This window comes from Hippopotamus amphibius, chromosome 3 (assembly GCF_030028045.1).
Source record: "Hippopotamus amphibius kiboko isolate mHipAmp2 chromosome 3, mHipAmp2.hap2, whole genome shotgun sequence".
In the NCBI taxonomy this organism is placed as follows: Eukaryota; Metazoa; Chordata; class Mammalia; order Artiodactyla; family Hippopotamidae; genus Hippopotamus; species Hippopotamus amphibius.
The window spans coordinates 86132483-86159456 of NC_080188.1; the positions used below are offsets into that span (position 1 = coordinate 86132483).

At 38.4% G+C, this 26974-nt stretch overlaps 1 protein-coding gene across 1 annotated transcript in view; it reads right to left on the reverse strand.

Moving 5' to 3' along the window:
* Window positions 1-6520: 6520 nt before the first annotated feature.
* The window catches only part of ASIC5 (acid sensing ion channel subunit family member 5), a 31951-nt gene continuing 11497 nt past the window's right edge, over window positions 6521-26974 (reverse strand). The window contains exons 3-10 of the mRNA XM_057725536.1: window positions 24301-24538; window positions 23554-23679; window positions 21597-21746; window positions 20225-20372; window positions 17946-18002; window positions 15845-16013; window positions 8487-8578; window positions 6521-6711 (exon numbers count right to left, since the gene is read on the reverse strand). Of these exons, the coding sequence (XP_057581519.1) occupies window positions 6521-6711; window positions 8487-8578; window positions 15845-16013; window positions 17946-18002; window positions 20225-20372; window positions 21597-21746; window positions 23554-23679; window positions 24301-24538 (1171 nt within the window). The remainder of the gene's footprint in view (window positions 6712-8486; window positions 8579-15844; window positions 16014-17945; window positions 18003-20224; window positions 20373-21596; window positions 21747-23553; window positions 23680-24300; window positions 24539-26974) is intronic.

Consider the following 26974-nt stretch of genomic DNA (forward strand, 5'->3'; position numbering starts at 1 on the left):
GCTCCTTTTAATATTTTTTCTTTGTGTTTAATTTTTGTTATTTTGAGTAATATAGGTTTTTTCATGTTTCTTCTTAGGTTTATCCTGTATGGAACTCTGCACTTCCTGGACTTGACTGACTATTTTCCTTTCCCATGTTAGGGAAGTTTCTGACTATAATCTTATTGCATATTTTCTCAGACCCTTTCTGTTTTTCTTCTTCTTCTGGGACACCTCTAATTCACATGTTGGTGTGCTTAATGTTGTACCAGAGGTCTCTGAGACTGTTTTCAGTTCTTTTCTTTTTTCTTTATTCTGCCCTGTTGCAGTTATTTCCACTATTCTATCTTGCAGCTCACTTATCTGTTGTTCTCCCTGAGTTATTCTGCTATTGATTCCATCTAGAGTATTTTTAATTTCAGTTATTGTGTTGTTCATTACTGTTTGTTTGCTCTTTAGTTCTTCTAGGTCCTTTTTAAATGTTTCTTATATTTTCTCTGTTCTACTTCTGAGATTTTGGATCATCTTGACTATTATTACTCTGAATTCTTTTTCTGGTAGTTTGCCTATTTCCTCTTCATTTATTTGGTCTTGTGGGTTTTTATCTTGTTTCTTTGTTTGCAAGATATTTCTCTGTCTTCTCATTTCGTCTAATTTACAGTATTTGAAGTCTCCTTTCCATAGGCTTCAGGGTCATAGGTCCTCTTGTTTCTGTTCTCTGCCCCTGGTGGCAGGTCTGGTCCAGTGTCTTGCATGGGCTTCCTGATGGGAGGAACTGGTGCCTGCATTCTGGTGGGTGGAGCTGAGTCTTTTCCCTCTGGTGAGCAGGAGTGTGTTAGGTGGTGTGTTTTGGGGTATCTGTGTACTTAGTATGACTTTAGGTAGTTTGTGGGCTGATGGATGAGTTTGTGTTCCTGTCTTGTTTGTTGTTTGAAGCAAGGTGTCCAGTGCTGGGAGCTGCAGGTAGTTGGGTGGAGCCAGGTCTTAGATTCACATAATGGTCTCTGTGAGAACTCTCAACAATTAATATTCCTTGAGGCCAGGAATTCTCTAGTGGTCCAGAATCCTGGACTCAGTGCTCCCACCCCAGAGCCTCAGACCCAACTTCTGTTTGCACAACCAAGACCCCAAAGTCACTCGCCGTGGCAATAAAGGGGATTAAAAAAAAAAAAAAAAAGAAGACTAACAAAACCCCAGACAAATGGTAGAAAGTAAAATCAAACAAACAAAAACAAAAGCAAGGAAACATGCACACACACAAAAGAAACAAAAACAGAACCAAAGAAAACAAAAAGTAAGAGAACAACCAGATGAAGAATCCAAGAACTAAATCAAACAACTAAAAAGAAAACTAACAAAAAACACAAAACTAAAAAACAACCAAAGCAGAGTGCCAACTGAAAAATAAAACAAAAAGCAGACAAAAATGATTTTAAAAAAAAGGAAAGAAAAAGTAAAAAGGGGAAAGGAGACACAACATCAGAACAATGTAGAAATAGAAATATTAATATATATATACATATATATACAAAGGAAAAAAGGGATGAAAGTGTATAACAAAAGAAAAACAAAGTAGAAATGGGAATACAAAAAAATAAAAAATATATTAAAGAAAAAGAAGAAAAAAAATAAGGGAAAAGAACACAGAGCAACAGAAAAGCAAAGTAAAAATAGAAATATAAAAAAAATAAAAATAAAGAGAAAAAATATGTTATAAAACATGAAGATGCCAAAAGACTAAATAAAAAAATACCAAAACAACAAACAAACAAAAACAGAGCCAACAACAGAATGAATCAAAACAATAAAAATATTAGTAATAATTATGTTTCCCTTGGGACTCATCTGTAAGTGTCCTTGCACATGCCATGAGCCACAGCCCACCTCTGCCTCCCCATGAGGCCCTCCTCTGCCTCTGGGCTAGTCTCCGGATTCAGAGAGGGGCAATGCGGAGTCCTTTCAGACTCTGAACTGGCCCAGTTCCTGTGTGTGCTTGCTCCCAAAGTCCACAGCTTCCAGAACTAGACTTTTTTCATTTGTGGGAACACTCATTGTCTACTCAGATATTCCATAGACACAGGGTCTACCTAGTTGGTTGTGGGGATTTAATCTGCAGCTTGTGCAGCTGATGGAAAGATTTTTGATCCTCTTCCTTAGTTGCCCTGTCCTTGGGGTTCAGCTTTGGTATTATCCCCACCTCTGTGCATGGTCCACCCACAGGAGTCTGGTCCTGAGGCTGCCTTGGAGCTCTAGGGTCCACCCAGTGAGGACAGGGTGCAGAGGTGGTTTGACTGCTTGGATTGCAGGAGCCTCAGCAGCACCAAATGTGCAGGGATTCCAGTGGCCATGAGCACAAGATATATGACCTGCTATGTCTTTTTCATGGCTTGATAGCTCATTTCTTTTTATGCCATTGCACTTTTAACACAATAGATTTTATTACAATCAAGATACCAGTAAATCTGCCCTGATGGAAGATATAAGCCATTTTCTGGATTGGTTGGCAAGTATAATTCTCCATCAGTTTAGAAATATCAATAGTGTATCATGTCTCCACATTATCCTTTCAGGCAATCCTCAGTAATGCCTGAACCACTTGGTTCAACACCCTAAGTCCTGTTTCCCATGTACCAACTCTCTCAGGAAGTTGAGACGAATATTACCTAAGCCCCCTAAGTGTGGTTCCTGCTTTCTACTTGTATTTTATGCATGTAAATGAATAGTGTCTCCCAGAGGCTGTGAGTTCAAATATTCAGCTTCTGGGTGTGGTTCTTTCTGAAGATACTTTGGGTGACTGATCAGTGATATACGGCTATAAAAAGCATGAGTATGATATGGATAACTCAAAAAACAAAACCCAATGACGATTTCAACCTGCTCCTTTTTCAGGCAGGTAATCAAGGGATACTTATTGATACCTTTTCTGCAATGAACTCAAGTAGTCTGTTGGGTTAACTTTATTGTTTGGCTTCAGGTCACTTTTCCATCTCAGAGGAAAAGCAAATCCTGGGGTCTTCTCAGCATAGATCATGACCTACTGCCACTCCAGAGAATTAAGAGTATTAATTCTCTCATGCAAGGCCCTCTCTCAGGAAAAGCATGACAGCATCCTTTCCCAATGTAATCTGTGTTCACATGCCCTCTCCCCACCTTCCCCAGACTCTCCCTGTCCATTGTTCACCTGTCTTAACTTGGACTTGGCCTTTGGATTCAGCCATTCTACCCAGTAACAGACAAGTAGCAGAAATCTCCTTCCTGGAATGTTGCCTTTTGTCCATTCCCAAGAAGAAGAACCTTCCAAAGGCAAAGGCTCTGGGACCATCGTGGCTATGGGCAAGAGGACAGCTCTTCCAGTCAGTCTTAGGTGAGCCACATAATGTGCATTCCTCTGTTACTCTAGGAATATTTATACTTTCAGAGGAATTGACATCATGGTGTCAATTGTTCACATGGTGATTCTCCCCTCCTTCGGGACATGCAAATGCAAACTTCGACCCAGGACACGTAGATCCAGGAAAATAAGGAAAGTGGTTTGGGGATAAGAAAGTCAGTGTGTGATCCCAGCATCCTCCAGCCTTCATTCTCATCCCCATATTCTTTGGAAACATTTTCAAAGATGCTCCTCCTCCACTATCCCTCATAGAGTCAAATCAGCTCTTCATGACTCTATCAGAGTCTCTCTATCTTTTAGTAAAAGTGTTTTGAGTCCACCTTAAAGATGGTAGGAGACATACTAAGACCAGACAATATTAAGCATCTCACCCTATTTTGGTACATTGATGGCAATGACATGTTACCTTGGTCCATGAAATGTAGTTGGTAGAATCAAACAGAAATACAATCTGTTGCTTCAGTCAAGAGTAATAAAGCCCAGAGTAGAAATCATGTCTATTCCAGTCAGGACCACTTTGAAGCCACCAGGGTTACTGGTGAGGGTTCTAACAACATACCTGCCAACCTTTGTGCTTGAGCAAAGCTTTTTAAGGCAGTCCCTTTTCTCTCAGCACTCACAACTGTGTCTGACCACATGGGAAAGGAATATGCCATCTTTCTACCCATCATTACATAGCTTGGACATCTCTATGCTCGCTTACATTCATCTACTGAGTAGCCAGTTCCAGGGCTACTTCAAAAGGAACCTTTACATTCCCAGTTCCTTTTGAGTCAGCAGCAGGGTCTTCCAGGTGGGCATCTAATAACCCACTTTGATTCTCCTTCAGAACTCCTATAGAGATTTCTAAAATCACCTTCCCCATAGAGAGATATTCCTAATCATCCAATTATTGGGGACCCCTTTGATTGGCCATACATTAGTTTGTAAATATCCAAGCATCATTCTGGGGGGTGGGAATCCCAAGCTTCAGTTTCCCAATGAGCCACTTGTATGCCCATTATGTGACTGACCCTTGCCTTCTGCAACCAAAGTTTTACCATCTAAGGGTGAAGGATGGCTGGTTTCCAAGCTGATTTACATCTTTCAGTTAGGGATTTTCTATCAGTGCATCAGGCAGCTTGCTTTGCTATATGAGAGAGGGAATTGTGACATGTAGGCTGTTTAGCTACAGGAGCTGGCCATTGGGCGGATTTTGTCACTGGCTTTAAATGCACAGCTACAAACTCTCTTAGGTACAATGTCTTCTTCCCTTCCCCTCCCCTCTTCTAGAGCCACCATCAAATGTGCTCCCGTGAGCACCATTTCCACTGTACCAATGATTTCTGCTGAGTTGCTCTGTCTTTATTGAAAAGTCTTACTGATAGTGCAGTTATTGGGGGGCTTAGAATGATTTGATGTCTCAGTGGCAGGATCTGTCTTCATCAAAAGCTGGCAATATGTAAACAATTGATTTCTGAAAGAATTCTAGGTACTTGTTGCATCTGGTGACTGACAGTCCTAAATTTCCAGTATTTTGTGCTGAAATGCAATATTAGATTTTTGCCAGAGACTCTAATCTGCATAAATTCATTTGATGATACTTTCAAAATGATTTGTTCTTTAATTAAAGTTAGAACAGTCACTGTGGGTGGAAATTGGGCAATTCTAGAGGTTCTCAAATGAAAATGGAGTGAAAGGTGAAACCCAATTTTTAAGCTATAAGCCAATAATGGCAAAGCCCTCTAGCTCATATGTAAGTGCATCACAAGATGTCTTTTTCTTTTTTGCTCCCCAATCTGCAGTTTCTTGTCCACTCCAATACTTCCCACTGCAGTAGCCCTGTACCCTCTAAGCTTTAGGATATCACCCTCCACAGCTTCAGGTTCCTATATGGCCTCATTCCTTCTCAAGAGGAGGTCCATACTAGAGGCCAAAACATTTATCGTAATCCACCATCACCTGCTTCAGTGTTGTATCACTTGAAGGTTACCCATTCCTGGCTGCCGTGTCAGAAACCTAGGCTTGCTTGTCTCCATAATATTTCAGATGCTTCAGAAGGACTAGTCCATTTTTCTGCAGGTGACAGAGTTGCAACTTTGACTTTCAAAGTACGAACTCTCTGTGTTCCTACCTTCCTCAATCCTAAAAGAAGTAACAATCATACATTTGAAATTCTGGGGAATTGTTCGGAGGCTGAACATGGCAACCAGCTGAAGGTGAATACTCATCCTGAGGCGTCTTCTCCATTCCCTTGTGTTTACCCTCCCATTATTTGCACTTGATTGTTTACACAGAGAAATGAAGAAAACAAAGATTCACAGGCAGGTGATGGTACTTTTCAGCCAAGTGGCGCAGTTCTCCCCTGGTCTGTCTGTTACCATGTGCTGTTTAGATGGCACATTTAGTAATAAAGAGTCATGAAGAGAAGAAGGCTGAAAGTAGACTGATTGTCCCAGGGGTAATGAGAACACTGCAAGTCTTGAATTTCCTCCCTAGTTTAAAGTATACAGAGGTATTGGAGAAAATGGTAAACACTGTGTTCCCCCAATATACTACAAATGTAACTTTACTTTCAAATAGATGTATTATAAGTATCTACTTGTATAGGAAATAGATATAGACCCTGCCCTTCCAAAAGTTAGTTATATAATAGAACTGTCCAGACAAAAGAAAATAAATCATGTTGAATTTTCCTGAGAATGAAAAGTCTCAGAAAATTTATAAAGCACAAATTACATGTATTATTTCCCAAATAAAGAAATATCTTGTCCCCTCAAATATATTTTATTTATGAGGTCTAATTTCTATAGTTAATCATAAAGAAATGTCTTTTCCCATTACACAAAATTTCATTCATTAAAAAATATTTCTGTAATGCCTACTATGGAGTCTCTACTGTCCTAGGGGCTGGGAGTTCCAATATGAAAAAAACAAAACAAAACAAAACAAGACAGTGCCTGTTTCTTTTTTACATATTAATTAATATATATACTTAAATACAGTCACAGACATAGATGAAGATATATATATATAAAGAGATAGATATCTACAATGGATTTTATTGAATCCCCAGAACTATAACATAAAGTTACAAAGCAGTGAATCAGTCATGAGTAAATCTGAAGATATCATGAAGAGAAAAGCAAAAGCTTTTGTCGTAAGTGGACATCAGCATTCCTGTATGCTGTTTTTATTCTCCAAATGATTCTGGGTTTCAGGAGCCCCCTGGGTCATTTCAGGGATCTTCAGCAAGAACAAAATGCATATCCAGTAGAAATTGGTGAATATATACTCAATAATTTCTATAATTGTAATCACACTGGCCCCACAAAATAGGCCCAGCTGACCACCAACATCTGCTGTAATAAAGCCAATAAAGACAGTGAATAAATCATGTTTTTTCCATAAAAAGCAAATTAAAGATTAGTATATTTTAAATTATTTGAAGCTTAAAAGTTAATAATAACTGATATTATTTGAATATGAATTAATGGTATTATATTAAGTTTGGTATAAATGATGCACCAGCAACTGATGATATCTTAAAATAATATGCACATAAATTATCTCAAAAAAAGAGAGAAAAAGCAAACATAAAATCTATTTCCAAAAACGTAACTCAAAGACTTTGGAAGGAGACTTGCCTGGTGATGCAGTGGTTAAGAATCCACCTACCCACCCCCCCACCCCCCGCCAAAATAAAACAGAATCCTCCTGCCAATGCAGGGACATGGGTTTGATCCCTGGTCCAGGAAGATCCCACATGCCATGGACCAACTAAGCCCACATGCCGCAACTACTGAGACTGCATGCCTAGAGCTTGTGCTCTGCAACAAGATAGGCCACCACACTGAGAAGCCCACACACTGCAACAAAGAGTAGCCCCTGCTCACCACAGCTATAGAAAGCCTGTGCACAACAACGAAGACCCAACACAGCAAAAAAAAAAAAAAGACTTTGGAGGACATTAAATCTTGGCAAATTCACAAAACATCCTAGACAATTAGAAATTCATTTCTAAATGCTGAATGGAGAACAGAAATTGGACTTTAGGACATTATTGGGTAATTATGTTTTTCAGAAACACATTTCCAAGCAATTTGTGACAAGTGTCCAAATGATTTCGTTTTAAGCATTTGCATTATTTTGTTAAACTAAAAATATATTAACCCAGTACTGCCTTCTTTTTAAAACGTTTTAAACATCTATATGTCTTTATTGTTTGTGCTTTTTTTGTGGTAAAATGTATATAACATAAAACTTGCCATCTTAACCAAATTTAAGTGTAGAGTCCTGTGGCATTAAGCACATTCACATTGTTGTAAAACCATTACTATTCATCTCCAGAACTTTCTCATCTTCCCCAATGGAAACTCTGTCCCCATTAAAAAATAACTCCTCATTGCCCCCTCCCCCAGCCCCTTGCAAGCACCATCCTACTTTTTTCTCTATGAATCTGACACCACTAACACTGTCTTCTTAACTAGATTACATCATTAATCTTTTTCTCCTTGCCGTGGGCTGTTCCTAGGACGATGTTATTTTTGTAAGGCGTGAGCACTGAGGAATCTGTGTTGTGTTGGGGAATTTGGCTCAGCTGCCATGATCTGACTGCAGTCACTTTGCCTGACTCTGATATCCCCTTCTGTCTCTTCCACGACCTCCTCTAAGAGGCAGTGAGATCTAGGAAATCAGCAATTAAGTTTGCCAAGGACTAAATGATGGAAGGAAGGTGAGCACACAGTGGTCGTAACTTAAATGTGAATTTTACTTGTTCAGGCTCTTTGCAACCCAGTCTGGGTGGAGTTCTGTGCAGAGGTCTGTGACGCTGACATTTGTCCCAGACGTGGGGTTGCTGCAACTCTGAGATAGTCATCCTGGGGGGTACATCTGAGGGGAAGGAAGATGCTGAGCGTGACTAGGACATGATGAGCCCCAGCCTTTATATGTGAGCGCCCCTGTGAGTTTGCTGGAGATGAGTCCAGGGACTGGAAAAGTGTCAGATTTACATGGCAGGTGAATGACAAGCACTGTTGATTCTTTACCTCCATTGATTGGCTAAACCTTAAATATGAAAGGAAAAAAAGCTGATAGAATTTTTTTTTAAATTGAGGAACAACTAAATAACACTTACCAAGTAACTCAGACACACTCACTGCTTTTTGCTGCTGGGTTATCTTATAGTTTAAGTCACTATAGTTTATTTCAATGTTCACAAGATTCTCCCTGGGGATAAAAGCAGAGTTAATTGAACTCAAGATTGTCAGCTCTACTTTTATTTTCTATTTGACAAAGGTAATATTTATTTTTGGTTCAGATGTTGTTTAGTATTGAAATAGACATGCCATTGGATTCAGTACTAATCATAATAGCATTTGGAAGGCAATCACGTTGTGTTGGTATGCAGGAAAAATAATTTTTCCCCGACCCAATAATTTTTCTATGCCTTGTTCCTGAGAAACTGGAAAAAGAGTATAATTATAAATATCTACTAAGTATATTATTTACAAACATTGGGTGTGTGTCTAATTTTTGTATTGGGATATAGTTGCTTTATAATGTTGTGTTACTTTCTGCTGTACAGTGAATTGAATCAGATATATATATATATCCCCTCCCTCTTGGACCTCCCTCCCCAACCCCATCCCACCCATCTAGGTCATCACAGAGCACTGAGCTGAACTCTCTGTGCTATACAGCAGGTTCCCACTAGCTATCTATTTTACACATGGTAGTGTATTTATGTCAAACCTCACCTCCTAATTCATCCCACCCTCCCCTTCCCATCCCTGTGTCCACACGTCTGTCTTCTATGTCTGCGTCTATTCCTGCTCTGCAAATAAGTTCATCTGTACCATTTTTATGGATTCCACATATATGTGTTAATATACGATATTTGTTTTTCTCTTTCTGACTTACTTCACTCTGTATGACAGTCTCTAGGTCCATCCATGTCTCTACAAATGACCCAATTTCATTCCTTTTTATGGCTGAGTAGCATTCTATCATATATATGTACCACATCATCTGTCGAAGGACATTTAGTTTGCTTCCATGTCCTGACTATTGTAAACAGTGCTGCAATGAACAGTGGGGTGCATGTATCTTGCTGATCAAAACTACAATGAGGTATCACTTCACACTGGTCAGAAAAGCCATCATCAAAAAACCTACAAAGAATAAATGGAGAGGGTGTGGAGAAAAGGGAACCCTCCTGCACTGTTGGTGGGAATGTAAATTGATACAGTCACTATGGAGAACAGTATGGAGGTTCCTTAAAAAATGAAAAATAGATTCCGTATATATGAGTTAGCATACAATATTTGTCTTTCTCTTTCTGACTTACTTCACTCTGTATGACAGACTCTAGGTCTATTCACCTCATTACATATAGCTCCATCTCATTCCTTTATATAGCTGAGTAATATTCCATTGTATATATATGCCACATCTTCTTTATCCATTCATTTGTTGATGGGCATTTAGGTTGCTTCCATGTCCTGGCTATTGTAAATAATGCTGCAATAAACATTATGGTACATGTTTCTTCTGGGATTATGGTTTTCTCTGGGTATATGCCCAGTAGTGGGATCACTGGATCATACGGAATCTAAAAATGGTACTGATGAACTCAGTGACAAGAACAAGGACTCAGATGCAGAGAATGGGCTGGGATTTTAGAGCTGTGGCAAGAAGCAATTAAATCACATATGGAAAGAATTGGCACAGAACCTGCATATACTGGGAGTTTAATAAATGGTAGTCATTTACCTTACATCATTAATATGTTAGCACAGAGCCTCTGTTTTCTTAGTGTCTTTTGGAAATCTCTATATGCCACCAGAATGGCTATACACTGTTTTTAAATAACTCTTTATGCAGTTTTATAAGCCCTCATCATTTCTACCCCAGATTCAACCTTGAACTTCATTAATACATAGAATTGCCTCTTGGTATTTCTGCTTCGATGTTCAATAGGTATTTCAAATATTCCAGGTCAAACTCTTGATATTTCCCCAATTAATGCAATAGCACTGCACAGCCAATCCATCAGTAACTATTTGTTTTACCTTCAAATATACCCAGAATCTAACCTCTCACCCATTCACTGCTGCCACCTTTGCCTAAGCCTCCATCACCTCTCACCTGGATTTTTCCAATCACTTTCTGGTCGGTCCTTCTGCTTCCGACTTTTAACATACTCCATCTCAACAGATATTCACAGAAGAACCAAAATAATACTTCTGCAACTTGCAAATCAATCACTCTCCTGCTCAAAACTCCGCAGAGACTTCCCAGAATAAAGAAAACCTTTCGTGGCCTGCAAGATTTCTGCCCACCACCGACCTCTTCATGGTGACCCACACCCACCCATTCTTCACCACTACCTACCCTGCCTCCTGCCAGACCAACTTCCATGCTCTTCTACCCACACACGAGGCATGCTGTTGACCTAGGACCTTCCTCTGTGTGTGGTTTTCCCTCCTGAAATGTCCTTTCCCCATTAATATTGAGGTCAGCTCTTATATCATCTTTAGGTCACAATTGTGTGTCACAGACCCCTGGGGGGTCCTCATTCTCTTTTCTGGAGGTTCACAAAATCAAAATTATTTTCATAAAATACTAATGTGTTATTTGACATTTTCACTAGGATTGTTATTTCAAGAAAGTTGCAGTAGCCACTTTTGATATGAAACATCATTTTCACTTGAAGGAATGACTGACAAACTATGGTTCTTCAGACTATGAAATTTGGGAAACATTTTCACAATAATGAACAAAACGAGCCTGTTGCATCAAGGAAAATAACTGATAAGACTTGCAGTCAATAATAAATTTCACGCTTAACTTTTATGCTAAAGTTAGCATTTTGGAAAATGTGTCTGCTGTGATGAGCTTGACCACTCAATTTTTAAAGACTTTTATGATAGGATAAGTAATGGTATTAAATTGAAACATGTATTATATAATAAAGTGGACCAATATTTGGAAAATCTGCTAGCCCAGAGAATTTTTCTAATGTCCAATAGATGATGTTCCAAGTCACGCATGGGTAAAAGACCCATTCCAAATGCAAGATCGATGGGTATAAATATGACTGAGTATGAAAAATGCACTGATATATTTTGACATTTCAGTGCTGACAGCTTTCAAATGCCACCCTGCCATTTTCTTGCCCCCAAAGAGTTAAGCTGATGAGAAAGCCATGCATGTGCTTCCTGCTTTGGCACCTGGGAAAGTTCTGCCCACACAGGCTCTGGCCCTCATCGGGGATGGCTGGTCCAAGTCCTACCTCATAGCCACAAAGACAGGCAAAGCCAGCTGCCTTTCCTTGTTCTCTCAAGCCAAGAGAGCTTCTGCCTTGGAGCCTGCCTTAATCTTCCCAGACAATGTACTTATTATGTGAGCAATAAGTGCATTTTTTCATACCCTCTTGGTGTACATGTGGCAGCATAAACTCAACAGTATCATCAAATGTTGAGTAGAGAGTTGACCTCAGTTCCCATAGGGCAACCACAAGACACATAGGCAATTAACATGTAAGAAGCTACCCTTGTTGAGTTTTGATGTGTCATCAAAGAAAAATATCACGGGACTTCCCTGTGGTGCAGTGGTTAAGAATCTGCCTGCTAATGCAGGGGACATAGGTTCAACCCCTGGTTTGGGAAGATCTCACATGCCATGGAGCAACTAAGCCTGAGAGCCACAACTACTGGGCCCGAGTGCTGCAACTACTGAAGCCTGCATGCCTAGAGCTCGTGTTCCGCAATAAGAGAAGCCACCACGAGAAGCTTGTGCGTCGCAATGAAGAGCAGCCCCTGCTCGCCACAGCTAGAGAAAGCCCATGCCCAGCAATGAAGACCCAATGCAGCCAAAAATAAATAAAAATAAACAAATAAATCTTAAAAAAACAGAAAAATACCACAATTGTCTATAAAGGCTATTAAACTATGCCTCCCTTTTCAAACTATATCTCTGTTTGACACAAGGTTTTCTTCGTGTTCTCCAACCAAATGACATAAACCAGCAGATTAAATGCAAAAATGAGAGTCCAGCTATCTTCTTTTAAGTCAGACAATAAAGAAACCTACTATATCCTAAAACAATACCATTCCTCTTCCTAATTTTTTAAAAATAGTTATTGTTTGTAAAAAGCTTTCATTTATGTTACCAAACAGCCCATTCATTATTTTTGTTTTAAATGAATTAATAAATTAAAAAAATGCATACCTTACTTTCCTAATATTGCAAATACTGATACTTAAAACTTAAGGAAATGAGGAAAACTTAAGGAAATGAGGAAAACTCATTGGACTCCTCAATGATTTTGGAGAATGCAAAGGGACCTTGACACTGCAAATTTCAAGAACCACTCGTTTAGGTCTTTGCTCAACTGTCACCTTCACAGGAGGATCATACTTGATTGCAATCCTCCAGGCTGAGAAGGACAGGCCCCCACCACGACCTGACCCCGACCCTTCCAGTCCCTTTTTCTGCCCCTTCCCCCCACAGAGCTCAGCACCACTGACATGTGCGCATGGATTTACTGTCCATCTTCACTCCATGGCGAGTGAGTGCAGCAAGGCAGGGTGTTGTCTTTTGTGCATGCAGGTATCTCTAGTTTTTTGAGCACCTTGGAATCCTGACACACAAAAGGCACTCATTACCTATTTGTAAAATGGACAAATAAGGGAACAAATCAAAGATGAAACCAATGAATGAATAGATAAGTAAATATTAACCTCTCTGTCTCATAAGCTGAGGTGGAAACCAGCCACCTGGTAATTTTCAGATGCAACAATAATTTCATTAAGAATAGATCTTATTATATAATAACCTAAATGGGAAAAAAATCTGAAAGAATGGAAAAAGAGCTATATGTATATGTGTAGTTGAATCACTTTGCTGTACATGTGGAACTAATACAACATTGTAAGTCAACTATAGTCCAATATAAAATAAATAGTAAAAAAAAAAAAAGAATAGATCCTATTAGCAAGTTTCCTAGAATTATGTGGTGTCCTTAATATATTTAAGAAGCATGGCTGTAAATCACTCTCCTTACTGTTTACCATTTAGAAATCAATATTCCCAAATATAATTAATTCAAAATATATCATTAATATGTTTACTTAATTTCCATTGGTTTAACCCTAGGTAACGGGAGAATGTACTGTGTTTAAGTTGCTAACCAGGGGGTATTGTAATATTTGCAAATAATAAAACAGTTGCCAAAGTGAAAGAAATAATAATGTTGTCTTGGAAGTCCAGAAATTTTAGTAATATTGCAATCTTTTTGTGCTCTATTGTGCTCCTAATTTGCATGTAAACTGATAATACTGTTTAATTTCCCAAGCCCAAAACTCAATAGTCATTTACTAGCATTATCCATTTGTGTTTTCGCGAGAAGATAAATTCATCCCCTACAAAAATATCATGAGGTTTGCTCAGCTCCTCTCAGGCGTGTGACTTGCCCAGTAGTTTGGATCTCATTAAATCTACACCTCATGGTGATAGCAAAATTTTTCAGGATTTAAGTCCAAGAATATTTGTTTATGTCAGGAGACACAATTAAAAAACAAAATCTGGATTTCAATGAGGGTAAGAAGATCAAAGAAAAAATAGAGTGTTTATTGCATTTACAAAACACTAAAAAAAAAGCTTTTATGTGCTTGAGTCCGAGAGCGGGATTAAGGGGGATAAATTTGTTTTGTATAAAGCAAACAATTTTATACACATTTTACTTGAAAATTTGTTCAGTGAAAACAAAAAAAAAGATTGTTTTGGTAATGAAATTGGCCTCAGTTCAGCCACAGTTCACTTCCCCAGAGCCTGCTTCAGTCAGGCTAAGCTTCTTCCTAATCCAGTGGTTGCCACATGGGGCTCTGGACTAGTCATAGTCTGGGGTTGGTTTCTGCCCCAAGAAAAAACACACAGGCTTCGTGATTAAATAAGGGGTGTTTTAAATCCTACTGATGCTAAGATTTTATGTCTGCTTTCCCGACAACCTGTATTTGTGTTTTCTGATTCACTAGTCTTTGACTTCTGGTTCCTGTGCGCAAACCAGTTTTTTAATTATATGTGATTTCTAGTTCCTGGCTCTATCTAGGATGTGGACACCCCTGAGTCCAGCTGTATCTGTTCGACCACTTGCCTTAGCCCTTCTCACGCTGGCTTCTCCTAGTCACAAGTGTGCAAGATCCCCATGTGTCAGTTATGTGATAAGGTTAATTGGATAACTACTTACGATAATATAAATTTTAGGAAAAAATGTCAGCCATGTTCGCTGGTCTCATCTTATATAACAATGGGCTTCTTTTCTGATTCACCAATATGCCTCCAAAATCATGCCTACATCCTCTGCATGTCAAGAGATCTCTTCCAGCCAAAAAATTACACAAAAAGCTCTTCTCAGGCACATTTAAGTATAATAGGAATAACACTGTAAGTACATCAGTTTCCCATATTAAAATGAAATACAAAGAAACATGTATACCGGAGATGCAAGTACTCACAAAGATGTAACTGCAAATTTTCTAGCTTCCCATCTTTTTATCTGCCAAGTGTTTGAAGTAATACCTTATTGACCCTGTCTTAATGAAAATACTTTTTCTTCCTCATTTGAAAGATAACTTTATTGTCTAGGCATTTATACCGGGAGAATGTTTTTTGTGGGTGGTGTTGTTTATTTCATTAAAATAAATACCAGCTTAAAACTGGAATCAAAACATACTTTCAAAGTTAGATACTTGGCTGCGCAAAAGTAAACTAGTTTTTAATTAAATATACTTTATTATAATAGATGTAAGTACAAATACCAAATGTATTATATTGTTATTTCAGCTTAAAAGCATAAATAAAGTACAAAGAAAAATGTTACAGTTGCTCTCTGATTTTAAAAAAGAGAGTTTTTAATGAAGTTTGATTTGTAATTTCTGATAGGCAGCATGATAGAGCAGAAAGAGACCTAATATAACCTTCAGTTCACCTAAATTGTAAGGACATGTCTCTGTGGAAAATATATGGAGACCAGAGTCATAGGTTGGAGGCATAAATTCTTTGTGTGCCACTAATAACCTTCACAGGACAGTTACTCAAAATGCAGTGACTCCAGTCCCCTCATCTGTAAAATGAGAGTAGTTTGTATTCCCTCTAACTAATACAGTTATTAGAAGACTCAAACAATATAATACACAGGTAAGGAAGTTTTATTTTCACACACTAAGTGACATAAGTCAGCATTACTCCTCAGCTGGGCCAAAAATGTAAGATCATAAGCAAATAACTCAGACAGACCCCGTTTTACTTTTCACTAAATTAAAGTAAGGGATCGAAAGATAAGATCTTTTTACAATTCTAGGCTGTCATTGATAATTCATTGCTGGAAGCCATTGCTTCCTTTGATTGATCAGAGTTTCATTTTCCTAGTCTTTAGAGGTAAAGAAAATATGTATGTTAATTACAAATAATTTGCAAGACTAAGACGATTACCTGATATATTGCTGGCTTTGATTCAACTTCTTGGAAAGATGTTTCAAAGCTCTTTGACTTGGAAAAGTAGAATAAGAAATAGTAGCAGGATATTCTGTTTCTTCACAAGGAACAGGGCAGCTAGAATTATGTGTTCCCATTGTACATAATCCCTCAACTTCGATGTAGTCTGAAATGAAAATTAGGACAATGTATTCAAAGAAGAGGATTATTTCACAGTGGGGAGGACAGAGCTTTTTAAAATTTTATCATTTCACTTTCAGTGTTTAAAATGGTGGTTAAGAAGTTCAATCACTGCTTTCTTAACAAGTATTTATATTTCTTTTACTTTTTAGTATAAATACAGCAGAGGAGACAATATAAGACATTGGAGTTATCCTTGCATTCACGGAATCACTGGATCCAGCTCTTTGTTAGAAATAAGATATACTTTCCAGAAAGTTTCTGGGCTTATTTTTATAAAATATCAGACACTTGGGCAAAAGATGGAAAGTTTGTGTGACCTTGTGTCACCTTGAGAGGGACATACAAACATCATCCTGAAGGCCAATGACTCAAGTTTAAACCAAACTTGCTCTTGGGATTTTCTCAATAATACTGATGTGACATGTGCTGGGGGCATCAGAAGCCCTCATGTCTGGGGCCCAGTGACCTCACTCAGTCGCTGAGGTTCCCTGTCCTCTGTCCTCTCCTGGCCTCGGACAGCAACCCGGCCACCCATGCAAACGTGCCCTGGCAGGGCGGTAGCGGCTGCTGGCAGCTTTTCTTTGGCCCAGCGCCCAGGGCCATTTCACTGCTCTTTGCTTTTGGTAGATAGTCTGGTTCTTGTTTTCCTTGTGGTTTTGTTACTGAAACTCTTTCCTGTGAACCCTTTGTTCGCCAAGACCCTCTGATTAGGGACAAACTTTGGGCTTGTTTTCTAGATTCTATTACTGAAACTCCTTCACAGTATGACTTTTGCAGGCATCTTCTGGTTCTGGAAGATGACTGGTAATAACCCCCATGCTTTCCCCACACACACATGCACACAGACACACGCACGTGTACACACACATGTGTACACACATACACACACTCTTCTGACCCCATTTTCCCAACAAACTCCCTGAAGAACTGCCTGCCCGCATGATTTGTTTCCCCAAGACCCCCCCTTCATCCCACTTCAGGGATAGGAAATGACAAGAAATTTGACAATATAACTTTAACTCCTCAGTTAGTAATATGACTTCTGCATATTCAGCTTGTAAAGCTATTAAAAAATATCACATCTTTTCTATCCATTCCCCTTCCATGAAATATTCTAGAGCCATTAAAAAGAGTCTGTTAAATCTATTCCTGTTGATTTGGAGATTTTTCCACAGTGGGTTAGGTAAGCAAGTTTCATAGAAAGGTATATAATATGATTCCATTTTAATAATATAACCAATGCCTTAAAGTCATAAATATGAAGCTATATTTGTGGAGAAAATTACGGTAGAATATCCTGGAGTGTTAACATTGGTTGAAGGCTAAGATAAGAGATATGTAAGCAAAAAATGCTATTTAAGAGGAAGTTTTCCCCAGTAAAGGTGGGATGTGAGATTGTGATTCTATTTATGTAAAAATTATCTATATGCATTCATATAAGGTTCATATAATGAAATGAATGAATGAAAGGATGGTCACCTAAATTATGACAGTAATTTTCAAAGTGATGCTATTTCTATTGACTACCACGTGATTCTTTGCTATTCTGTAATGTTTGAACTAGTCACAAGCATGCTTTAATGTCACAAGAAAAATCAACAAAGCTATTTTTATTATAAAAATGTTTACAATTAAAAAAATTTTTAGAAATAAAAACCAGAACTCTCTTGCTGCCACTTTGACACTGCATATCTTTGATTCAGATGTATCTTGAAATCAGAAGGGCTTTTCATTTTGTTTTACTGTCTATGTCTATGTCAGGTATTGTTATTAAATTTAAGAACATTGAATAACTATCTCTTATAGTTTTCTTGTTTCATTTCTCCACTATTCATAGTATGATTTAAAGTCTTTTATGGCTCTGAGCAACTTTCATATAAATTCTGAAATTAAAAAAAGAAATTAAGCCACTTACCGAGTACAGGAGACACACAGTGGTAAAACTGTTGTAGGTCACACTCTATCCCATTTCCTTAAAAATAATAAGTGTAAATATAGAGACTTTACAATTTATGTAAATACCTTTCTTACATCCATCCATCCATCCATCCATCCATCCATTTATTCTTTTGCAAAAAATAGTATGAAAACATAATACCCAATGAAAATACATTTTAAGAGAAAGAAAATTATGTTTTTGTTTACTTCCATGTTTCTTTCCACTTGTCCATATCATTCTAAAATCTTTTAGGTAGGAATGATAATTTTAAACTGCTCATATCTTTGGAATTTAAACTTGCCTTCACATTTATCATCTCATTTTTTCTACTGTGATCCTATGATGTGGAAATCCTCATTTTACAAATGAAGAAATCAAAGTTCAGAAAGTGGCTGACCCGAGCATTTAGGGGGCCTAGGTTCATTCTCTTCACCTTCTGTGCTGTTCTCTATCAACTGATTTAATATATATACACACCTACACACCTGGTGGGCTGCCTTTGTGGTGGTGGGATGGGGCAGGTAAGGCCACTATCCATTAAGCACCTGCTGTGGATCTTGAGACAAAATCAATATGTATCAGAGCCGGGTTTCATCCCAGGCTGATTCTAAAGCTTTAGTCTTTGCACCTTAATACAGCTCACTATAACCCATGTATCTCTGGGGCGAGCCTCAATGTTTAGTCAATGGTCCTGAAAACAACCAAAAGAGACTGTCACAATCTGTGGAGAAGTTCAGCTGACTAGGAGGAAGTGCGCTTTGCGAAGAAGTGAACAATGAAAAAACTCTACCTCCAACACTGAGTCAGTAGAAAGCTTTTCTTTTCTTGAATGATATTTCTTCCATTACAAAGAAGAGTAAAATTTTGGAAATGACCCATCTCTATCTGAAAGGCTGATTTTGAGGACTGCCTCTACAGTTTGTTAGTGGGGATACTTTAGCTAGTTCATTTAATGTGTATAAATCTCAATGTCCTCATCTGTAAATATCTTATCTGTAAATAGACTTAGAGGGATAACTAAGGACCAACCCAATAAGTCGTATTTCTGTAAGCACTTCTATATACCCCAAAGTTTGTGCAGATCTCATGCCTTGTGTTTTACATTTCATTTTCTTCCTAGTTTCTGGTTCCTATTACTTATTCAGTTTTTGTTTTGTCAGAAATGATACATTTTAAAATTATGACATTACTTTTCATCTATCAATTCAGACGTTTTTGCAGTAACTTTGGAAAGATAATTTGGAAGGAGAAATCAGAGCCAGAGCTGGCAGTTTTAGAAAACAGCGGTTTTGGAGGAGCCAGAGACCAATAACAAGAATTCTAAAAAGAAGGAAGTGATGATTCCCGAAGTTCCTAAGAAGCGGTTTGCTAAGTTGAGACTCTTGTTATAGGGGCAGAGGCAGCATTAGTGTGTGTGTGTGCGCGTGCGTGCGCGAGGTGTGTGAGGTGTCAGACGGACCATCATGTGGGGAACTAGCAAACTTGTAGGGCCTGAGTGGTTTTGCACCTTAGTTTACTCTACACTTCCTTATAAATACACGGGTGGGGGGAGGGGTGTTGAAGGAAATCTGAATAAAAATATCCGGCCCTCACCTAGAGTGTTTTCTGTGTTAGGCAGTTTTGAGACCACTTGCATACTCACTTCATCCCTGTTAGTACCTGTAAGATCGCTCAGGTTGGACACCATCATACTCCTTATTTTAGAGGAGCTGCACAGGTTAAGTACAGGGCCAAGTAGATGAGCAAGTGTGGAGCTGAGCTGAGGGGGCCGGGTCGGAGCCCACGTCCATCAGCCCAGCTCCACTGCCCCGTCCAGGGCTTGCCTCAGTCATCCGTGTCTCTGAAAGCATTTTAAAATGGATGCAAAGGGAGACCAGAGATTCTTTTTTAACAGCAACAGCAATCTCTCAACATGGAAACATTCAACGTCAGTAAGATTTATATAGATGATCTGATTTTTCTTTCAAATTGAGAAAACCTTGATGAGCAGCTTTAATGCTTGAGAGCCCCCAGTTTAAAATGCTGAAATAAGATTTGAGGACCAGCTCAGACAACGCATGGTTCTTTCCTTTTCCAGAAATCTCCACTATGAGCCCAAGATTTACAATCTGTTGATCGAGGTTCATTTGTCAGCTGGATGATTTTCCAGGGTAGGATTTCATAAGAATGGAAAACAGCTTTAGGATATGTTTATTTCCATGTTTCAGATGAAGTAAATATAATTAAAGAGAGGGACACGGTCATTCTCTATTTACCAGGAAGCAGGAAAGGCAGACATCCACACTGCTTCTCTATGTGCCAAGCTTTGCATTCCTGCAAGCAGCCAGAGGTGCTGTAGGTCCTGAAATTCTGCAGCCTCATGTGAGGGTTGCATTCTCCCCAAGGATGTTCTTGATGGACTGTCTTAAGAGAAAATAAACACCTGGCTCAGGAGATATGCCTGAGTCAATTTACTCCTTTCCTCCTCAGAAGAGAGACTGATACATATTTTTTCCTTTTCTCTCAGAGGTCTTTGATATTTTTTCAGTTGACTACATTTGCCCATTTTGCCCACTCTTTTAACCTGAAAATCCCTGAAGTTAAGTCTAATGTTTGTGCTCTAATATCTATTCCAATGCTCTGAATCCATAAAATCAGACAGAGTGCTCTAAAAATTAACTCAGACAAGGAAAATATTATCATTTATGGAAATGATATTTTAGCATATTAATCAACCCACTCACAAAACAGCAACCAAAATCACACACGAGAGAAGAGCCTTTAAAATAGACTCACAGACATGAAAAGAGACTTGTGGTTGCCAAGAGAGGGGAGTAGGGGAGGGATGGAGTGGGAGGTTGGGATTAGCAGATGCAGACTATTATATATAGGATGGATAAACAACAAGGCCCTACTGCATAGCACAGGGAACTATATTCAATATCCTGTGATAAACCAGAATGGAAGAGAATAAGAAAAAAGAATGTGTGTGTATGTGTGTAACCGAATCACTGTGCTGTACACCAGAAATTAACACAACATTGTAAATCAACTAAACTTCAATTTAAAAAAAATAGATCCTTTATTGAGTACCTATTATGTGCCAGGAAATACGATAAGCACTTCTTTTATGTTATTTCTTTAAACTTCATTATAACTGTGAAAGGAAACATTACCCCTGGCTCCCGGGGTGCAGAGAGGAGATGGAACTTCAGGAAGTTAGTCTAGGAAGCTACAGAGCAAGGCTCTGGCAAATGAAAACCTGCCAGACCCGTCGAATTCTAAGAGTCCTGCTCTGCCCACTGACCTCCTCCTTCCCAGAATGTCCCGTTGAGGAAACGCCCTGTTCAGCAACACGGGCATCATTTCCAGCTCGAATGAAATTCAGCGTTAAGTTGGGTTTGCTGGGCTTCCAACCATTCACTTATACTGTATATGTGAATTCACTCTTTTTACTAAATATGAGCCTCCCAGTAAAGGAAAAGTATCTAAACTGAAGCTATAGAATTTCCGGTGGTGTGTGAACCACGCGGGAGACAGGGGTGTCTCATGAAAGGGGTTATTTACGTATTTATGTGTTCACTACTCCACTGATTTGCCTCAGACTCTATATTTTGCGATTATATTTACTTTTTCTATTATCTTTACCTTCACCTGGCTGATAGTCACCCGTGCATGCATTCCCACAGGTGCCGACAAGCCCAAACCATCAAACTGCGGCACCTTCATGGGTGAATGGATAATGAAGATGATCCCAGCATCGATGAAGCCAAGCGTTGGGTCATCAGTAAACTCCTCCTGAAACACATTTCCTCCCAAATTACAAATTGATGTCAGTTCTGCACGAGTTTGACTGGGTTTTATCATCTTGTGAATGCATTAGAGTTACTTAAAATCAAATATTTCATAGCAGTACACAATCACTTTTGATATAAAAGCTGTGAAAATTAAACACCTAAGACCTACTCTTCATGATTGAATCACCCTTCAAGGCCTGGACAGTTTTCCCCGGATCACCTCTTGCTTGAGGTGGTACCGTGTCGCGTCGTGACTGTCAAACACCTGAGTCCCCTGGCCCTCTCTTCACCCTGCTGGCCTTTAGTTGCTTCCTCCTTGGCTGTTCTCTTCACTTGTTTGTCTTAGAAAATCCTCTGGCCCTCTGCTTCTCTTTGCAATTAAAATATCCGGCCTGACTTAAAATTCAAATTCATTTTCCCCTAAAAGTGAAGACTTACAGCACTTTCGTGAACTAGTGCTTTTCTTCTATAAATCTTATGTTCGATGAAGAAATTTAAAACTAAACTTCTGGTGACTTTATTATTAGTTGTAATTTCAGGCAATAAGGAGAGGGAATGGACTGAATGATGGAATAGGATGATTTTTTCTTGTGAACGGGTCAACTACACATGTAATGGAATTTAATAGATATGCTCAGTCTTCCATTTGAAACTCAGGACCCAATTTTTCCTGGTCCTTTTATGACTCTCTAAGGAACGCTTAACTAGCTAGTCTGAAGGAATATCTCAGTTCCATTTATTTGTGGAACTTTGTGTTGAATTTGCAGATTTTAATTGCATTCTAAAAATATTGGGGAAATTCTAGCTTGTAAAAGTCATATAATATTCAAAGTGAACATATGGCTAATATTTAGATGACTTGAAAATATCGATGAACTAAATATGCAAGCATGGGTGCATGCACTGCAGTGTACAGTGCTGTGTTTGAACATGAGGAAAAGCATCTTGAATGGGTTACAGGATGAAGCTATGAAGTGTGGCTTGGGAGAAATTCTTTGAAAGTAACCAATGGTCTGGTTCACTTGGATTGGGGAGTGGGTAGTTTGATGGGATTCAAGGAAGCTAGTTTCATTTCTCATCTCTGCCATTAATTGTGTGATTTTGGATACTTAATTCAACAGCATTTCAGAATCTTCATTTATAAAACCATAGTAATGGAGTAGAATACCTCTAAGGGTATAACATTAGAAATGATTGTGCAAGACAGAAAATAAGGATCAGCCTTGGGTGACACCTATACCAGTTACTCTTGAAGGTAATACCACTGCATTTCCTAGGTGTCTGGACACCTCCTAGGCCTCAACACTTAGCACCTCTTAAATCAATTACAAATTTACAGAACTAGACTTAGGCAAAGTCCAATTATATGATATTTCTGCATAGCAATTATTTTTTCATCATCTCTTTGGACTATAGATTCTATAGTTTGTCAACTGTCTATGTATGGCTTCTTTCTAAAACATATTGCCTATCTTCATGAAAATATAAAAATTATTTTTAAAATGCTTTGGGTCATCTTAAATTAACTATATACATTGTGATTTAGAAATCTCTAGTTTTCTTATTTTGTGGCATGAACTTTTCCAGAGTCATAACAATGATAGCAAGTAATACAGCTAAAAATATCCAGGTTATGCCTCTAAGTTATGTCTTTTTAATCTCTAAGTCAGTAGTTTCATCCATGGGAGTGTTAGCTAAATTAATAAAAAAAGAACTTGTGGGAACAATTTGACAAGGCACAGTGTTCCGAAACTCCTGTGTATTCTTGTTTGTATTGAACCCTGGCGAAGTTTAAGGAAATTCAATACCTGATTGACATTGAAGAGCAAGCTTAAGCCTCTTCCAGAAACACTCACTTTTTCCTTTGCTTGGGTATTTTCATCATGATTAAAAGTAAAACAATTTCCATATTCAGTGAAGACATGTGCAAAATCCTCCAGTATGAAAATAAACCAAAGAGAACACAATCAGTTGGGTATTTTGGTCACTTTTGAAGTTTAAATTGCTATAACTTTCTTTTCTTAATCACAGTGCCTAAGTGAGAATGCAGAAATAGCAGGAAAAATAGATACTCAAGCGATTTTGGTCTATATTCAACAAGAATTTTCATTTTTTGTAATATGCCCTTGTCAATTTGTATATGATTATCTAATTGAGACATTTTCATACACAGTTGATTCTTGAACAACAGGGGTTCAAACTGTATGGACCCATTTTTTTCAATAAATATGCGCTATAGTTCTACACAGTCCGTGGTTGGTTAAATCCTCAGCTGGGATTTGGATCCGTGGGTAGGGTTTTCCTTTTAAAAGGACTGTGCTGCAAGAATGATCACCAACGATTTCTGTTCTCTATCTTTTCTTATCTAACTATATGAAAAAGGAAGCATGTGCCATCTGCCTCCCACACCCGCTGATATCATAAGACTGAGCTAATGACATATGATCTTAGAGTGCATTTAGATTGATTCCCCATGGGAGTAAACTTCACCTTAATGCAAAATGATACAATGAAGTAGCTTACTGATGAAATTTGAAGAAATACCAAATCATTACCTCTGGGCCACATGGCTTTCCAAAAATGTCACATTCCAATAAAGTGCTACTGTCAAGATAAAAACCATTTTTCTTGACAAACTGTGTAATGCTGAAGTTTTGCTCACTTGCAAGAAAATCAATAGCCTCTTTAGAGCCAGTGGAGTTGGTATTGATTTCCTGAAGATGAAGGACTTTGGATACAATATTCCATAAGAAAAAAATAATGCCAAATGTGGCTGCAGCTTCTGCTTGGAACCTGTTAGCAGGAATGAAGGCAACATTTAGAATAATAAACATTTGTATTACCTAGAAGACAATATCTGAACCCTATTATCTCCTCCATTTTATCTCCTCCATTTTCCCTCATTCATAATACATTCAAGCAAAATTGGATTCCTAAGAGGTCTTTGTCACTTCCTGCAATCTACCTGTCTTTCTACATGTAGTTTCATTTACCTAGATTACCTCCCAGACCTTGCTCTTGGATACATCTAAATGGATCTCCACAATCCAGCATCAAGAGAGAGGTAGGGGTGTGTAATGGTTAGCAAAATAGCTTAGGAGTCAGATTTCCTGGATTCACATGCCAGCTCCGCCATTCTCTGTGCTGAGTCCTCATGGCTGCCCTGCACCTGCTTGTCTAAACCTTTCCCTCTTGTCTGTACCTGGTTACAACCTGCAGTTCATTGCAGGGCAGGAGCTCTGGTTGCTCATGTACATTGTGTGTGTGGATCTGTGACCCCAGCTTGTTTGCAGGGGGCAGCAGCTACGCTGCACTCGCCCAAACCTGTCCAATCTCCTCTTACAGTGTCTTCAGATCCTGCATCAAGCAAGGGTGCAGCCTGGAGAAGGTGCTCATTTACCCTGCAGGTCGCCAGCACCACCAGGATGGGAGGTGAAACACACATTCCCAGTTCATGTTTGTTTTCCTCCCTTCAAATCTATTTCCTTTCTAATTGCTGATCTTGGTGACTTCGGGTCCAGCACCAGAAAGAGAGGCAATAGACCTACAAAGACGGCTTACCCAGCCCCTGTGATTTAGTGGAGCCAAATCCCCATAAAAAATCCCTTATTCTCTGTCAGTCATAGTGGTTCTGCTTCTTTGATTGAGCCCTGATTGTCACAGCCGCTTCGTGGTATGACTTAGTACATTGTTTCATCTCACTATGCTTCAGTTTCATCACTTATAAAATTGGTGTATGTTAATATGTGATATAGGTTAATATATTAATATATTTTAATATGACTTACCTCAAACTGTCATTTGGATGATTAAATTATTTTTTCCTAAAACATTTAGAAGAATGTCTGGAATACAGTGAATGTAAGATGAATATTTATTAAATAGATATCTCATTATTGTCAAAGTGATTTCCTGGCAATCAAAGCAGAAGTAATGTGTTTGCCCTAATAAGTACCTTGTAATTCTTTTATTTTGCTGAGAAATTTCTGCTTAGCATTATGTATGGTTCTAAGTTTTTATACCTTAACTTCTTTCAAAATGTGATTGGTATTTTCATATTTTGCATATTATATTATATAATATTATATTGTTCTACATCTTGAAATTGAGCAAAATTCCTCTCTTCAAATTGGTTGCTAGGCAGCATAGAATAAAACACGTACCTGCTCCTGGTAAGTGTACAGGACCATGGGGTGCATGGTTTCTGTGTGACTTTGCTCCTGGACTTCCTTTATGTCCCAGATTCTATATTTTATTTTCACTTTCCTTTTGTATTATTAGTGTAATTTTTCTTTCTCATGACAGCCATATTAAACCCTTTCTCAATCAAGGTGGGGAATACACAAAACCAAAAATAGGAAAAAAACATCCCAAACCAACATCACATACTTTTAGAGATGAGAAACTGCATTCTTGACCAGCTCTTAATAGAATACCTTATGTAACCAGTTCTGAACCTTGCAAGGCCTGTCTTAAAACCAGCAGCCCAGGTCGCAGAACCCTATAAATATTCTCTTTGACTTTCACTTTCTTTAAAGATACTGTTCAGCCTGCATCATTGTGGTATTCTACCTAGTACAATACACTGATTTTCTTGGGCAAAAGTGTTTTTAGTGATCTTTTGGGGAGTTAAAAACCTACATTAGCAACAGGTTTTGGGGAGAAGAACGGTGTTAGCTCTAAATTGGGGGATGGACCTATAGCCGACTTCAAGTTTGTAACTCTCTGACTGACAGGGCACCAAAGGATCTGCTCCAAAGCCCAGCGACTTTGGAACCCTGCACGGGCTGAGCCAATACTGCCCCACACAATGTTCACTAGACTCTTCTCAAAATGGTTATGCAGAGAAATGAAGAAATTATCACATGCATAGGAGGTATGAATACAATATATATATATAAAAGTTAAAGAGGAGGGCATTTTAAAATATTGTTTTAGAAACTTTTTTATTATACTCCTAATAGTTGAGACCATGTGGGTAATTTAGGTGGATGAATTAAACTTAATAAAGTTTAACAATATTGGAACAAAGGAAGTGATACATTTTGTGAGACATATTGTTTAGCACAAAATCAGTTTTGCTCCAAGTTTATTTTCAAATTTAATTCAAACTCCAAAACCCTTCCAAGTATGTTCTTTCAGAAACCTTGTTTAGTTATAGTTTGTCTTAGTCTTTCATATAACATATACTGATAAAATGCTAGTAAAAGAAAATAATAAAAATATATT